The following is a 15,084-nucleotide window of genomic DNA, read 5'->3' on the forward strand; positions in this document are numbered from 1 at the left end:
GTGGCCGCTGTTTCACCGTCAGAATGCAGTTTAATGAGCTGTGTGTGTGTGTGTGTACTACGCGCACTACGCGCTTCTGTTGGCTTGATAGTGTGCCTGCTGTCCGACAGACTCACCTTTCTAAGACATTATCCCAAACTACTGTTGTAATCAGGAGTGCCAACTGTGCCTTTTTACATGCAGCCCAAGACACTCTTTGTATCGTTTCCTTTCTTTTAAAATTCCGCACAATAAGAGAATTTTAAGCTTTCGACATTTGCAAGCAATAGTATTACTCTTACAGTGTAAACCATGTTACTTTTATTTTTAAGTGTGTATCTCAAGATAGCATGACTTCCTGACATTGAACTCTGTATCTGATGACGATATATGACATGACCTTGTGTTACCTCCCCCACCTTGACCTACATACACTACCACGTCGTCTAGTTGTCGCCATCGTCTCATTCCACTTTACTTGAGGTTACTGGTGTCTTGTTACCATTCCTACGGCAGCATTTCTCTGGTTAAGGACTGTTAAACGGGCTTGTTTCAGGGTGGGCCAAAACACAAAACAGAAGTACCATTGTGTTTGAATGGTCAACAATATCAAATACATCTCGCCTCCTATGAACCCCCTGCAGTAGGGAGGTTACAGAACAGGATTTTGGTCTTTTACTTCCATGTAAGTCTAAGAAAGCCAATGAAAGTTTGAGAAAATAACCTTTACTCAATCGAGTTACTCCCTTCTGGAGCTTTCAGCCGCATCTTAAGGTCTCTGTTGTCACGGAGATGGTTTGGCTGTCATCACGTGACCTAAGTAGAGAACTTAACTTACATAATAGGTGTTCGTGTATTGGGAGAGGTGGTGTTTGGTAGAAGATGTAAATGACCTCCTTGATCTTTGGCCCGATACCAACGTCCACATTCAAGGACTTTTGAAGCGCGTTCCCGCCAAACTCGTGATGGTTTAGAACTGTCCCACTGTCAAATCATCAAGTGCTTGAGGTCTCTCCCGCGGACATTTTTAGCACCTTTATGAACACTTTCTATAAGTCTGCATTTCAAAATCAGGCAGTAAAAAAAATGTTGGAGTAACCTTCAATGATCAGTTCTCACGTGATCACCTGATGGATCACATATGTGCACAGAGCAGATGATATCATCCATCTTGTTCAGTCTTTTACAAAATGTCTTGTTTGCAATGATGCAGTATGTCCTGCAAAACAATACAATTTCATTTTAAAAGTTCATTTCCAGCAGCAATTAACTTTAAAACATTTTTTAAAATAATCTATTTTTTAATATGTTAAAAGATAAGAAATTTGCTGAAATGTAAATAAATTTAAAAACAAACTTGAGCAGGAATGGAAAATGTAGTATTGTGCAAAATAAATGCCAGCCATTTCCTTGCCGTTTAGACCCCTGAGAAAAAAAAGAAAAAGTTTTGAAATGCAAACAGGCTAAAAGAACCATGCGTGCCTATATACATGTTGCTAAAATATAATGATGCTGCAGCCGTCTATTATTCACTTTAAACCAACTGAGATCTCAAGAGCTCTCTCCGATTTAAGAGTATAAGTTTACTTGTAGGAGTAAGAGTGAAGGACTTTTATCTTTCACTTTTAGCAATTTGATCAATTGGTGCCCGGGTGTTGGAGACAGGCGACGTCTGTTCCTGGTGTTCGTTCAGGCGTCGCTGTTTTAACGATGTAGCGAGCGCGAGGTCAGGTGAAGACAACCAAGCAAACACCATCCACCGATGAAGGCCGTGAGATGCAGTTGAAAGCTCTGGAAAAAGCCAGTAAATGGACCCTAGAGTTAAGGTTATACATCAAACTACGGTTTCTCGAGCTCAAGGAGAATGTTTTATGCTCTTAAGAAATACCATTACAGATCTTGTGATTTCTGTCAAAAGAAAATACCATCAATACGGCCATTTGTTTATCTATTTCACACTCTGCTTTATATACAGTAACCCATGAATCATTTTAGCTGTCACTTAAATCGAGGTGTGTTGAAGTCAGCTAAATAATTACAATCTTTCCTTCAGTTCCTCCGTTCTGTCCAGTGCCTAATGTTGAGACTTGACTCGTTAACCAGTTCAACATGACTGTAATCAACACATTTTCATAACCGTCAGTCGGCTCATGGTACATGTCGCTAAGGCAACCCTTCCCTTCAGTAGAGCCTCTGTTGGACACAATGTTGCATTGTGTCCACTGACAGGAGAACAAGATATCCCCTCTGTCCTCGGATAAGGAACACAATCGCCAGTCCGAATGACCTTCATTCTGTTTTGGACTCTGATGTCCTTGTGAGGGTTTCAACAACTTATTTTGACTTTTTTTCGCGAGAGCAAAAATGTGTACCCTTATAGTTGCTACAGTTAATAGAGCTCCAAAAGGAGAGGCTGACTTTACTTCCTTCATTGTGCGTTTGAGTTACATTTGGTAAGTCTTGTTCCTGTGTTGCACTCCACCATCCTACTTTTTCACCCAACTTTTCCTTTTATGTCAATCTAACCCACTGCACAGATCTGATTGTCTGAAGTTGATCAACCTTCTACAAGCTGCAGGCCGTCCCTTTGTGAGCTTGATGCACTAACCAATCAAACCCCCTTTTAAATCTGTGAATGTACACCTCTTCTTCTCAATGATTATTTTTCATCTCCTTATGATCTGAGGCTATCCTGTCTATGCAAAGCAATGCTTCAAAGAAGGTTTCTTTTTTTTTTTAACCAAAGGTAATATCTGTGGCAGCTTGCGTCACACACAATCATTGAACTGATAAGTCACAACAGGATAAAGCGCTGCTGCAACAACCTGTCATATGCAAAATATTTTAGACTTCCTTCCAAGATACCATATACAATGTATGATAATGTAATAATCTCATATGTAAATACCTACCAATAAAACTGTTACAAATCACATAAAATGATGTGTGGTTTGTTTTGAAGTGAAGTGTTAGATCAAGGCTTGATGTTTATAATGTAGACAATATTGACTTTTGATTTGACGTATTCTAGACATGTGTCTTTTTCTTTCATGGTAGTACTACTCAAACAGCCATGGTACTACTGCTATAGCACCAATAGGACTGCTAGGTGGGAGCAGCAGCAGTCCCTTGATGCATCTCCCACTTTACCATTGGTCAAGTTTAACCGAAAATATCAGTAAAAACTAGAAAATTCAACTGTCTTTTAAGACGCTGCGGTGATAATGCTGGCTGTTGAAAGGCTGATTGCCGGCTTTAATTTGGAAAGAGAAGCAGCTGGAGGAGTATGAATGAGTTGGAAAAGTGGGAATAATTGGGTCAAATTCGGAAATCTCAATCAGTTCTGTTGAATATTTTCAAAAAGTTAAAAATGGAATTTAAAAGTTGTATAAAACTAATGTATGAAAGCTGCGGAACATTTCAACTCTTGAAAGGAGTATGAATTGGTAGATAAGAGGATAAAAAGCAGCTAAAGCATTATGAATAGTTGGAGAAGTGGGAAAGGGATAGAGGATGCAAAATTTCAAGGCAGCAATGTAAGTGGTTGGAAGGAGGAATTTAATTTAAGGCCTTAAACGTGATTCTACTAAGGAGTTCAGGGTGATATATTTCAAGCGTTTATTTCTTTTCATTTTGATGATTATGGCTTACAGCTAATGAAAACCCAAAATTCAGTATCTCAGAAACTTAGAATATTGTGAATAAGTTCAATATTGTAGAGTCTACAATATAGTCTACAATATTGTAGAGTCTACACCATGAGTCTACAATGTAGACTCATGGTGTCACACTCTAATCAGCTATGAACTCAAAACCTGCAAAGGTTTCCTGAGCCTTTAAATGGTCTCAGTCTGGTTCAGTAGGCTACACAATCATGGGGAAGACTGCTGACTTGACAGTTGTCCAGAAGACAGTCATTGACACCCTCCACAAGGAGGGGAAGCTGTTCACAGAGTGCTGTGAGTGCAAATTAATGGAAAGTTGAGTGGAAGGAAAAAGTGTGGTAGAAAAAGGTGCACAAGCAACAGGGATAACTGAAGCCTTGTGAGGATTGTGAAGCAAAGCCCATCCAAGAATTTGGGGGAGATTCACAAGGAGTGGACTGCGGCTGGAGTCAGTGCTTCAAGAGCCGCCACACACAGACGTATCCAGGACATGGGCTACAACTGTCACATTCCTTGTGTCAAGCCACTCCTGAACCAGAGACAACGTCAGAAGCGTCTTACCTGGGCTAAGGAGAAAAAGGACTGGAGCTCAGTTGTCCAAAGTCCTCTTTTCAGATGAAAGTACATTCTGCATTTCATTTGGAAATCAAGGTCCCAGAGTCTGGAGGAAGAGTGGAGAGGCACACAATCCACGTTGCTTGAGGTCCAGTGTGAAGTTTCCACAGTCAGTAATGATTTGGAGAGCCATGTCATCTGCTGGTGTTGGTCCACTGTGTTTTATCAAGTCCAAAGTCAGCGCAGCCGTCTACCAGGAACTTTTAGAGCACTTCATGCTTCCCTCTGCTGACAAGCTTTATGGAGATGCTGATTTCATTTTCCAGCAGGACTTGGACCAGACCCAACAGTGCAGACGAGCTGAAGGCCGCTATCAAAGCAACCTGGGCAGTGCCACAGTGCCACAGGCTGATCGCCTCCGTGCCACGCTGCATTGATGCAGTAATTCATGCAAAAGGAGCCCCGAACAAGTATTGAGTGCATACTGTATACTGTACATGGACATACTTTTCAGTAGGCCAACATTTCTGTATTAAAAATCCTTTTTTTAATTGGTCTTAATTAATATTCAAATTTTCTGAGATACAGAATTTTGGGTTTTCATTAGCTGTAAGCCATAATCATCAAAATTAAAAGAAATAAAGGCTTGAAATATATCACCCTGTGTGTAATGAATCTATATAATATGAGTTTCACTTTTTTAATTGAATTACTGAAATAAATTAACTTTTCGATGATATTCTAATTCATTGAGATGCACCTGTATGTCGGAAAAAGTCATAGTATAGTATGTCATTAAAAGGAAAAAGTTAACAAAGTCTCTCAAAAAGTCAAGTTGTAGTATGTTGAAAAATATAGAATAGTATGTCGGAAAAAGCCATATAAAGTCATAGTCGAAAAAAGTTGTTATAAAATTTCCAAAAAAGTTACAAAAAATAACCATAGTATAAATAAATTCTAAAAAAGTTATAGTATGTCAAAACCTTTCTGAAAAAAGTCATTAAAAAGTCATAGCATATTCAATTAGGAGGCTCAAGCTCCTGCACCTGTGCAAGAGGTGAGGCATGGGAGATGTAGTGTGGGTCACACCAGCCTTTTTGTGGCGTGCTTGCCTGCCCTGTATGGGAATGTAGTACCCCCTCAACTACATGGCCCTTGTGATGCCACAACACAGATGCTTCCAAAGATGAAAGGGATAAACTGGGCATAGGAATAAATGCTAAATGGACTGTACTTGTATAGCGCTTTTCTAGTCTTAATATATGTATATACCCTCATATATACCCTCAATTAATGTTAATACAGGAAGAAGAATACAAATGGTTGGCTGTTAGTTAGTACAGCAGAAAAGATGGCAGTCATCATAGGCTACAGTGGGCAGAGGCAGGCACGTACAAAGAAATGTCTGGGCCCCTGAAAAGGTCTGGTGAATGGAGCCCTCCCCACAGAGCAGACCAGATTTTACTGCACATGTGTTGTATCCCAATTAAATAACCTGTGACATCTCCTCTTTTTAAGGCCCAATCTCAAAGTCCACACTCAAGAACTCACAGAATTTAAGCCGGGTTCACGCAAAGTCCGTGAGGGTTTAGGGCTGTCCCACTGTCAAAGGGCTCTCTATCACATTTTGAGCCCTTTATGAACACTTCCCGTTAGTCTGCATTCATGGGCCCAATCCCAATGTCCCCCCCTTACGGACTCACGGACTTTGAGGCGCACTCCTGCGAAGTCCGTGAGGGTTTAGGGCTGTCCCACTGTCAAATCATCAAGTGTTTGAGGGCTCTCTAGCAGACATTTTGAGCCCTTTACGAACCCTTTCCGTAAATCAGCATAGGATGCTGACTTAGCCTAAGGGAATTACCCACAAATCATTGCAATGTGACGTTAAATATGAGGTAACCAGTGGACGCATGGAGACGTAAACAAAAGTGAACAAAGGGCCTGTCATATAATGTTTACTCAGAAACATTAAGGGTTAAAGATGGAACAAAAAAACACATGAAATCAGAGGATATTTATTTATTTATTCATCAAATATTTGATTTTGTCATTGAAGCTGTTCGTACAAAAACGAGTAAATAGATTATCTGAAATTACCTCTCATCTTGTGAGGAAAAAGTCTGGAAGACTTTCAAATCAGGGAGTACAAAGTATAAATTAATTACCCACAATTGTACATTTTATTTGTTGTCGTTTGTCTGCAACATGATATGTTGCAGCAAAGTGCTGTCCCATTCCTATTTACACCATTTAAAGTCCTCACAGTCTCTGGCACTCAACCAGGTGACGTCAGTGAGTCCTTGAGGGTTCAGGGTTTGAAGCTTTAGGGGGGACATTGGGATTGGGCCCTGGTTTAGGGGGACACATCCATTTTGGACCCGCTCACACTACATACTCCGGTACAGTAGATGGCGGTATACATCTTATAATCACAAGTAACGGTTGCAAGCTGCCATTAAAATAAAACGAAGAAAAAGGAAGCCGCAGCCTCCTTGTTGCTGTGGTTTTGTTGGGTCGAGGCAGAGCTGTCATATTAGCTAGCGGTTAGCTAACGCACTGTTTTGTCATGTCCAGAGCAACACAGGGCTGCTAACGGGTTCATTTCTTCACATATCCGCCTTTGGGTCGAGTCAGGGAAATCTGAGCGCGAGAGTACAAGAGTGAGATGAAATGACAACGTCAACATTACAGGTAGCTCGCTACAACTGGACACAACTTGGCTTTGCTGGACTAACGTGCTAGCAGAACAGCTGACGCTAAAGCGCGCTAATGTTGTGAGCAAGCCAGTTTAGTTTAACTGAGCCTGCAGACAGTGCACTGCCTTGAAAATAAAATTAGCGTTAACGATCTATTCCTAACGTTACTGTACTAGCTAACTATAAACAATAAAAACAATAATATTAACTAATTCTGGTGTGGGTTATGAATCTGTGAATTGCTAACTAACGTTACCGTTTCAGCTCTGCTGGAGAATGTATATAACGGTAGCAGCCGCCCTCACCGTTAGCTTACAGATAACATGGAAAAAACAAAACCATTTTACGTTTAAAATTTACGTTGTGTAGCATTTTACTCTGCTAACTATAACTGACTTAAACCACAGCACAGTGAATTTTGTTGTAGAATCGGTGAACTTTTAGGATCCCTTTGTACAACATGCTATATGTGTAATTTGTGCTTTGTTTTTAATTGATGCTCCAGTGTTGACGTGTGCAGACCCATGTGAGGATGACTAACGTGTACATTCCCTGCCTTTTTTTCTCCACCCTCAATGCATCTCACATCTACATCGCATTACATCCACATCTGTCCTCTGACTGTATTTATCTGCATCTCTGCTGCAGAAAGCGATTGATCTTGTGACAAAAGCCACAGAGGAAGACAAGGCGAAGAATTATGAGGAGGCCTTGCGTCTGTACCAGCACGCTGTGGAGTATTTCCTACATGCCATCAAATGTGAGTGCCGCAGCCTGACGGGCAGTCAAATTAGTTTTGTAACCCTCCCGTTGGTGCAAACGTTGTTGGGTATTCATTCACATTGTTGTTTGGAATTTCATCTTTCCCCTTCAGATGAGGCCCACAGCGACAAGGCCAAGGAGAGCATACGAGCAAAGTGCATGCAGTACCTGGACCGGGCGGAGAAGCTGAAAGACTATCTGAAGAATAAAGACAAACAGGGCAAGAAGCCCGTGAAGGAGGCGCAGAGCAATGACAAGTACGCCGTCTCTTCTGCCCTCTCGGGGAAACATGTTCATAGTCTGTGGGCTCTGCTGTATTTGTGTCAACCTCTGCATTTGTGTTCCGGTGTAGGAGTGATAGCGACAGCGAGGGTGAAAATCCAGAGAAGAAGAAGCTGCAGGAGCAACTTATGGGTGAGTAAACATGTACTATTGAATAACACCACGCTGCTTCTTTATATCTTCACCTGAAGTGATTGTATTGAAAGTGTTGATCAAATGCATCATTTTTTAATTTATTGGTAGTAGTCTGGGGGTCAGTGGGGTTGTGTTTGTGCCAGGTCTACAGGCGTTCAGTCACCTTGAAAGAAGTTTTCTTCCATCTGCATTGTCAATCTTCATCATGCGCTGCCTGTGTGTCCAGGTGCCATTGTAATGGAGAAGCCCAATGTGAGTTGGAACGATGTGGCCGGACTGGAAGGAGCTAAGGAAGCTCTGAAGGAAGCTGTCATCCTGCCCATCAAATTCCCTCACCTCTTTACAGGTACAGTTGGGCGTTCCCCGCTCTAATTCTGTTTTCAGCTAAAAATGTTTATCAACAATTGTATCATTTTGTGACAATGAAGGGGAAATACACAGCTGAAACTGAAATGTTATTTGGAAAGAAATTTTGATATTCAATTCATCATTTAGAATCAGATCAGAATCAGAAATGGTTTGTGGCCAAGTATGTTACACACACACAAGGAATTTGGCAAGGGGATTGGTGCATAACAATAAACACTGTGCAATAGTATAAGACATAAAAAATATGAAAATTTACAATAAAATATGGTAAACAAACAAATAAGAGTACATTAAAACAAGTATATTATTAAAGTGTCAAGTGTATATTAACAGAGAAATGATCCTGGGGATGTAAGTGTCTGAGTCCGTGGGGGTCCTGGGCTTTATCAGCTCCCACTGGAGGTCCTGGGTTAGCGTGGAGCCCAGGAAGCAGAAGGATTCCACAGAGTCGCTGAGGGAGTCACACGGGGTGATGGGGGCCCACAACCATCTCTACTGTCCAGCGTTAAGCTCAAGTTGTTTAGTCCGCACCAGGTCGATCTCCCACCTGTAGGCGGACTCATCCCCACCAGAGATGAGTCCAATGAGGGTGGTGTCATCCACAAACCTTTTAATTTATCATTTTTTAAATTTAAATTAATAATTTGTTATTATTACTTTATTAATTCATTTTCTACTTCGAGGCTATCAAATGTGATTTGAAAAAAGATTTGCTACTTTGTTACTTTACTTTGATACATTTCTGTGTTTTATGTCATTTTGTTGTAGCCTCATTTCAATATCACTAGAAAAAAAAAGTCGCTTTAGATGTTTTGAAATGTCTTGTCAAATAGCATTTTAGCATTATCTCTTTTGGACTGTACCCTGGAGAATTTGTACCCTAGTATGTCATCATGTGACCAACATCACTTCTGGTCCCTTGTGTTCTCAGGCAAGCGGACTCCGTGGAGAGGCATCCTGCTGTTTGGCCCTCCAGGGACGGGGAAGTCGTACCTGGCTAAGGCCGTGGCCACCGAGGCCAATAACTCCACCTTCTTCTCTGTCTCCTCCTCGGACCTCATGTCCAAGTGGCTCGGAGAGAGTGAGAAGTAAGTCTTTTCTGTAGTCTCAAGCTGTACTCTACAAGTGTATTGTTGTGAAAAAATATAGCAGAATGAACTAAAGTAAATCATGATAAAATACATATCAGCATTCAGCAGTTATCACTCAGTAGCTGCTATTGTAAGTTGGGCCCCCTGGGCCTGAACCCCTCCCTTCGCAATAGGATCCTGGACCTTCTCACACAGAGACAGAGACGGTGTGACAGAAGCGAGGTAAAGATGAAATCGATGATAGTTGACTTCTCATCACTGGATCCTGTGTGAAGCAAGTCGGGAGCACCAAGTTTCTTGATGTGCACATTGCTCATGACCTCGGCTGGTCATGCAACAGCACCGCCCTGACCAACAGGGCACAACAAGAAACTCAACTGCCAACTCCGACTGAAGAGAGCCAGCTTCCCTCCACCTGTCCTGCCCACCTTTCTACAGAGGAACCATAAGGGAGCGTCCGGTCTGGTACGGGCACTGCAACAACTCAGAGCGCAAGTCCCTACAGAGGATGGTGAAGTCAGCAGAGTCCTTCTTTGGACCCTCTCTCACCTTTGTCCATGACATCTACTCTAAATGCTGGCCTCCAAGTTTATAAAAGTCCCCTCCCATGGAACCTTCACTCTGCTGGAGGAAGATCCTCCAGACTCAGCAGCAGCTTCATCCCCCAAGCTGTCCCACTCACCAACACCCTGCTGCCCCCAAGCATAACAAGCATTTTTAGCATTTATTTACACTGCTTATATTTTTCTATTGTTGTGCTACATGTTTGCTATTGCACTATATGTTAGTCTTGTTCTGTACCTCTCTTTGTATCTTGCCCTATGTGCATTCTTTTTGTTGTGCACCAGGGACTTCTCAAAAGATGCCTACAACTCCCCGTTAATCCATTCCCAATCCATTCCGGCAGCGCTCTGTCTGTGCCACTTTTCACCTCTTTCACTCACAGTCGCCATTATGGAGCCTCCTTTACATTACATTACATTCACATTATTACATCACATTACAGTCATTTAGCAGACGCTTTTATCCAAAGCGACTTACAATTCAGAGTCTATCACATTTCTACACTGTAGGCACAGCTACGGGAGCAATTTTGGGGTTAAGTGTCTTGCTCAAGGACACATCGACATGCGACTAGCGGAGCCGGAGCCGGGGATTGAACCACCGACCTTCTGATTGAAAGACGGCCCTGCTATCCACTTAGCCACAGTCGCCCCTTTAAGATTGCTGTCCACGTGTCTCCGTGTCTCCCAGGCTGGTGAAGAACTTGTTCGACCTGGCTCGCCAGCACAAACCCTCGATCATCTTCATTGACGAGGTGGACTCGCTGTGCGGCTCCAGGAACGAGAACGAGAGCGAGGCCGCCCGCCGCATCAAGACGGAGTTCCTGGTCCAGATGCAGGGTGAGCCAAATGAAATGAGAACAATAAAAAAGCGACAATAGAAACTACAAAATCATCTTAAATATGCTAATACATAACCCTGTATGGGCACAGAAGCAGAAAGTGCTGACTGAAGCGCTCTGGTTTTGTAGGTGTGGGAAACAACAACGATGGTGTCTTGGTTCTGGGAGCCACCAACATCCCCTGGGTGCTAGACGCTGCCATCCGCAGGAGGTCAGAGGTCACTTTTGTTATTTATTTTGTTGGTGTTTGTCTCACCCTGACTTTGTATTATTGTCATTCAAATAAGCTCATTGTTTCCCTCGGAGGAGTAAATTCTTCTCCGTCAGTCAGAAGAGACTTTTCACTGTACCCTAATTAAATACATTATGATTGAGGGCAACGGGAGCATGGTTTTCTTTAGTGTATAATCCCCTGTAAAGAAGAGTCCTTTTATATCTACATATGGAGCGGGTCCTCTTCACGGAGTCCACCATGTTGCTACGGTAGCCCAGAACAGACAAACCAAACACCGGCTCTAAATAGAGCCATTCACGTTTTTGCGTCGGCCACCGTAGTTCTGCTACACACTTCCGGTGGTATCTAGCAACAGTAGTGGTGTTACGGACCATTGTTGGATAACGCCGTTGGCCTCGCTCAGAGGCCATCCATACCATAATAACACTATTACTAGGAGCAACTGGTGCCTTAGTTTTGCACTCTGCAGCTCACGTTACCACGGCTTCACAAGTGTGTCGGAGAACTACGGTGGCCTTTAAGTAGCGTATAAATGCAAAGTCAGTGTTTGGTGAAGAGGACCAGCTCTTTTCTCAGGTCTCATTCTAAGCTAACCAAAATGCAGGCGATTATACACTCATGAAAACATGGTTATGAATATTATATTCCATTTTTGCTAATAGATCCCCCTAAATGCTACACACTGGCCCTTTAAATCATGTATCACCTTTAAATGATTAAAATCTGTTAAATGCTAAAAAAAAAGAAGTTGATTAAGGCAGATGGAAAAAACCCAAAGCTGGTGAATGTGCGATTGAATGGATCTTGTCAGATTTGAGAAGCGTATCTACATCCCTCTGCCGGAGGAGCCGGCTCGGGCTCAGATGTTTCGTCTTCACCTGGGCAACACTCCACACAGCCTGAGCGAGCCCGACCTGCGGCAGCTCGCCCACAAAACAGACGGCTACTCCGGCGCCGACATCAGCGTCATCGTCCGGGATGCTCTCATGCAGCCGGTCAGGAAGGTCCAGTCTGCTACCCACTTCAAAAAGGTGAGCTCATTAGAAATCCTTGGGGGCATGTTAAATGTCAGTGGAATTCCTGTTATTGTCAATTATTTTCCAGTTACTATTGAGCTTTTTTTTTCTTGTTCTTCCTCCTGCAGGTTCACGGTCCATCCCGAAGCAACAGCCAGCTGATGGTGGACGACCTCTTGACTCCTTGTTCCCCTGGTGACCCTGCTGCCATAGAGCTGACCTGGATGGATGTGCCTAGTGATAAGCTACTAGAGCCCATAGTCTGCATGGTGAGACGCACACACACACACACATGAATGAATGAACGTCACAGAAATGGCCAATGCTGCAGCTTGTTGTTTTGTTGTCTGATACAGCTCTAAATACTGGATCGGGTATCTGCGAGTACACGACTCCATGCACCGGTCTGATAGCACCTTATTTTTTTCCTGATGATGCTACATTGTGAACAACAAATCAGCAGGATGAGAGCTAGTTAGCGTTAGCTGTTGGCATCCGGTGGGCAGCACAGTCCTGGGGTCTCATTTATAACCGTTGAGTACGCACAAAACGCAAACGCTCTCCTAAGTAAATTACATTAAATGAGTATCTTTTTAAATTACATTGCTTTGAGGAACAAATGAATGGTTGATACGGTCTGTCCGTCTGTTTTATTTGGCACTTATCGATGTTACCTGTCATTTAAAAATGTTATGCGATAAAAAGTTTTTCTTAAATATTTAAAATAAAAATTTGAATATTTTTCACAAAGTCGCATCTTTTCCACACAAGTGTGCTCCTGATTACATGTGAGACCATGCTGCTCATCTAAACATTGTTCCACAGCGTGTTTATACTGTATCCACAGCAACACAAGAGTCCACACTCGGACCGGATGGAGGAGAAATTGAATATAAAACACTAACGTAAACCAAAAATGTCTTGTATGTCCTATTCCTTTGCAGTCGGACATGCTGCGCTCTCTGTCCACCACCCGCCCCACAGTCAACACTGAAGATCTCCTGAAGGTCCAGAAGTTCACAGAGGACTTTGGGATGGAGGGCTGAGAGACAGAGCCCCTCCTCTCCCCGGGCCACGAGAAGGGTCAAACTGCTCCCAACAACACTCATCAACCCCACACACCTGCTGTACCGTCCTGTAGGCTTTCATCTCTCAGCTGAGCACTTGGTTCACTGCCTCTCATGGATTTCAAAATAAAGGACCGGTCTGTTTGACTTCTTATCACCCGGGCCAGAGATTTTGAATTCTTGGAGGAAGTTGACCAAATGCTACAATAGAAAATGTTGGTGTGATTTGGTATGATGGACAATAGAGTCCACGTCTTTCCCCCATTTCAGACAATGTTGCATTACAAAGCAGCCACTACAGCGTGTTCACTACAAGAACGTTTCATCTAACCTGCATTGACGTGAGGAAAGCTGCATTAGAATCTAAATGCATTAAGTTTGTCCCTCTCTGAGCCCATTTTATCTGACCGAAGGACTGTACTTTTTTTTTTGGTTTTGCCTTTGTGCACTTTGCTTTGGATCGCAATGAAGGACAGTGACGTTTGATGAATGAACAAAAGAAGAAGATAGTTCTTCTGCCAGGCATGCGAGTGTGTGAATGCATCTTGTTTTTATGAAACTTGTTTCTTAATTTATTTTGTCTCTATGTTGAGAACCCTGTTATGTTGTTATTTTTATGAAGAGTTCAATGAATGAATCCTCACTGCCTCTGTGTCCCTCCACAGCTCTGTGTGTCTGCATCAGGCCTGTACCTCATGTTTCTGTACCTCATGTTTCATATTTACAATACAAGAGATGCGCTTGATTTAGAGCCACGTAACATATTTCCTCAATCCAAAAACTTTATTGAAAAACTCAGTTGTAAACCTCAAGTTGCTCCTAAGAAAAACAATCTCACCACAAGGTTCATTTTGTAGCTATTCTGGAGCTTTTGGTCATATCACGTGATCTTCCTCAGCAGATGAAGTTTTCCAATGAACATTTTCTTCCGTAAGAACTTCTCGTACACTTTGGTTTAACATTTGAGGTTGAGAAACAACATTTTGTAGCTGTTCCGAAGCATTCGATTTTATCACATGACCTTCTTCACCACAGCTCTTAAGCCAGCACGGATGAGACGTTCATGAAATGCAAACTCCATCTGCTGATGAAGACCATGTGATGTGATCGAAAAAGCTCAGGGATTGTTTCCTCAAACGACATTTCTAACGTCAAGAATGAACTTTGAATCTCAGCTCCTGTTACTCTATTTAAATCAGCTTTCTGCACTCTATTTCCCAGAATACACCTGTCTTGACTGATGTCTTCCCCTCTTTTATTGAAGTTTGTTGCAGTCTGTTCAGAAGCTAAATACCTTTTCTTTATGTTTAAGAGAATCGATCAAACGCATCTCTTTGAGTCTGAGCGGTTAGTTTAGTTTGCATCGTTGAACAGTGTTACAGAACACTATCTCTACAACTTGACTGACTATACTAGAGATACAGTATGTTTACATTGGCAGTATTTATTTGTTGATGTTTCAGGACAATGTTTGTTTTTTGTTATTTTGGGATGCAAATGTACACCAAGTTCTACTCTGAGGCAGGCGCCATATTGTTTCAAAACTGTGTGTTCGGGGCTGGCTTTCCTTCTCGAGCGTAAATGGTATTTGTCCCGTTATCGGCTAACAGACGATAAGGAAAGCTAGCTCCACTGGCTACAAGCAGGACGACACACTTAGTCAGCTTAAAATAATCTTTTTAACGTTAACAGTAGCGCTACTAGCGCTGTGTGTGAGGAGGTACGCACTGGTTCAATGGAGGTCCGTTATCAACGTCCCTGTAACCATTACTACTAATTTAACCTGCATTAATAAAAACTGACATTTCAAATGAAACAAATGGCACA

At 42.3% G+C, this 15,084-nt stretch overlaps 2 protein-coding genes across 2 annotated transcripts in view; both read left to right on the forward strand.

Moving 5' to 3' along the window:
• Positions 1-3,050, forward strand: part of sntb2 (syntrophin, beta 2) — a 33,796-nt gene extending 30,746 nt beyond the window's left edge. The window contains exon 7 of the mRNA XM_076075615.1: positions 1-3,050. This exon is cut by the window's left edge and continues 656 nt beyond it. The gene's annotated coding sequence lies outside the window, so the exon portion shown is untranslated.
• A 3,611-nt stretch (positions 3,051-6,661) lies between these two features.
• Positions 6,662-15,077, forward strand: vps4a (vacuolar protein sorting 4 homolog A). The gene is made up of 11 exons (XM_076075626.1): positions 6,662-6,890; positions 7,544-7,655; positions 7,770-7,914; positions 8,010-8,071; positions 8,301-8,420; positions 9,375-9,531; positions 10,789-10,937; positions 11,069-11,150; positions 11,986-12,205; positions 12,319-12,459; positions 13,135-15,077. The coding sequence occupies exons 1-11, from the start codon at positions 6,870-6,872 to the stop codon at positions 13,234-13,236; spliced, it is 1,311 nt and encodes a 436-aa protein (XP_075931741.1). The 5' UTR covers positions 6,662-6,869; the 3' UTR covers positions 13,237-15,077.
• Positions 15,078-15,084: the final 7 nt, after the last annotated feature.

This window comes from Anarhichas minor, unplaced genomic scaffold, assembly GCF_050575085.1.
Source record: "Anarhichas minor isolate MPS153535 unplaced genomic scaffold, ASM5057508v1 ptg000005l, whole genome shotgun sequence".
Taxonomy (NCBI): domain Eukaryota; kingdom Metazoa; phylum Chordata; class Actinopteri; order Perciformes; family Anarhichadidae; genus Anarhichas; species Anarhichas minor.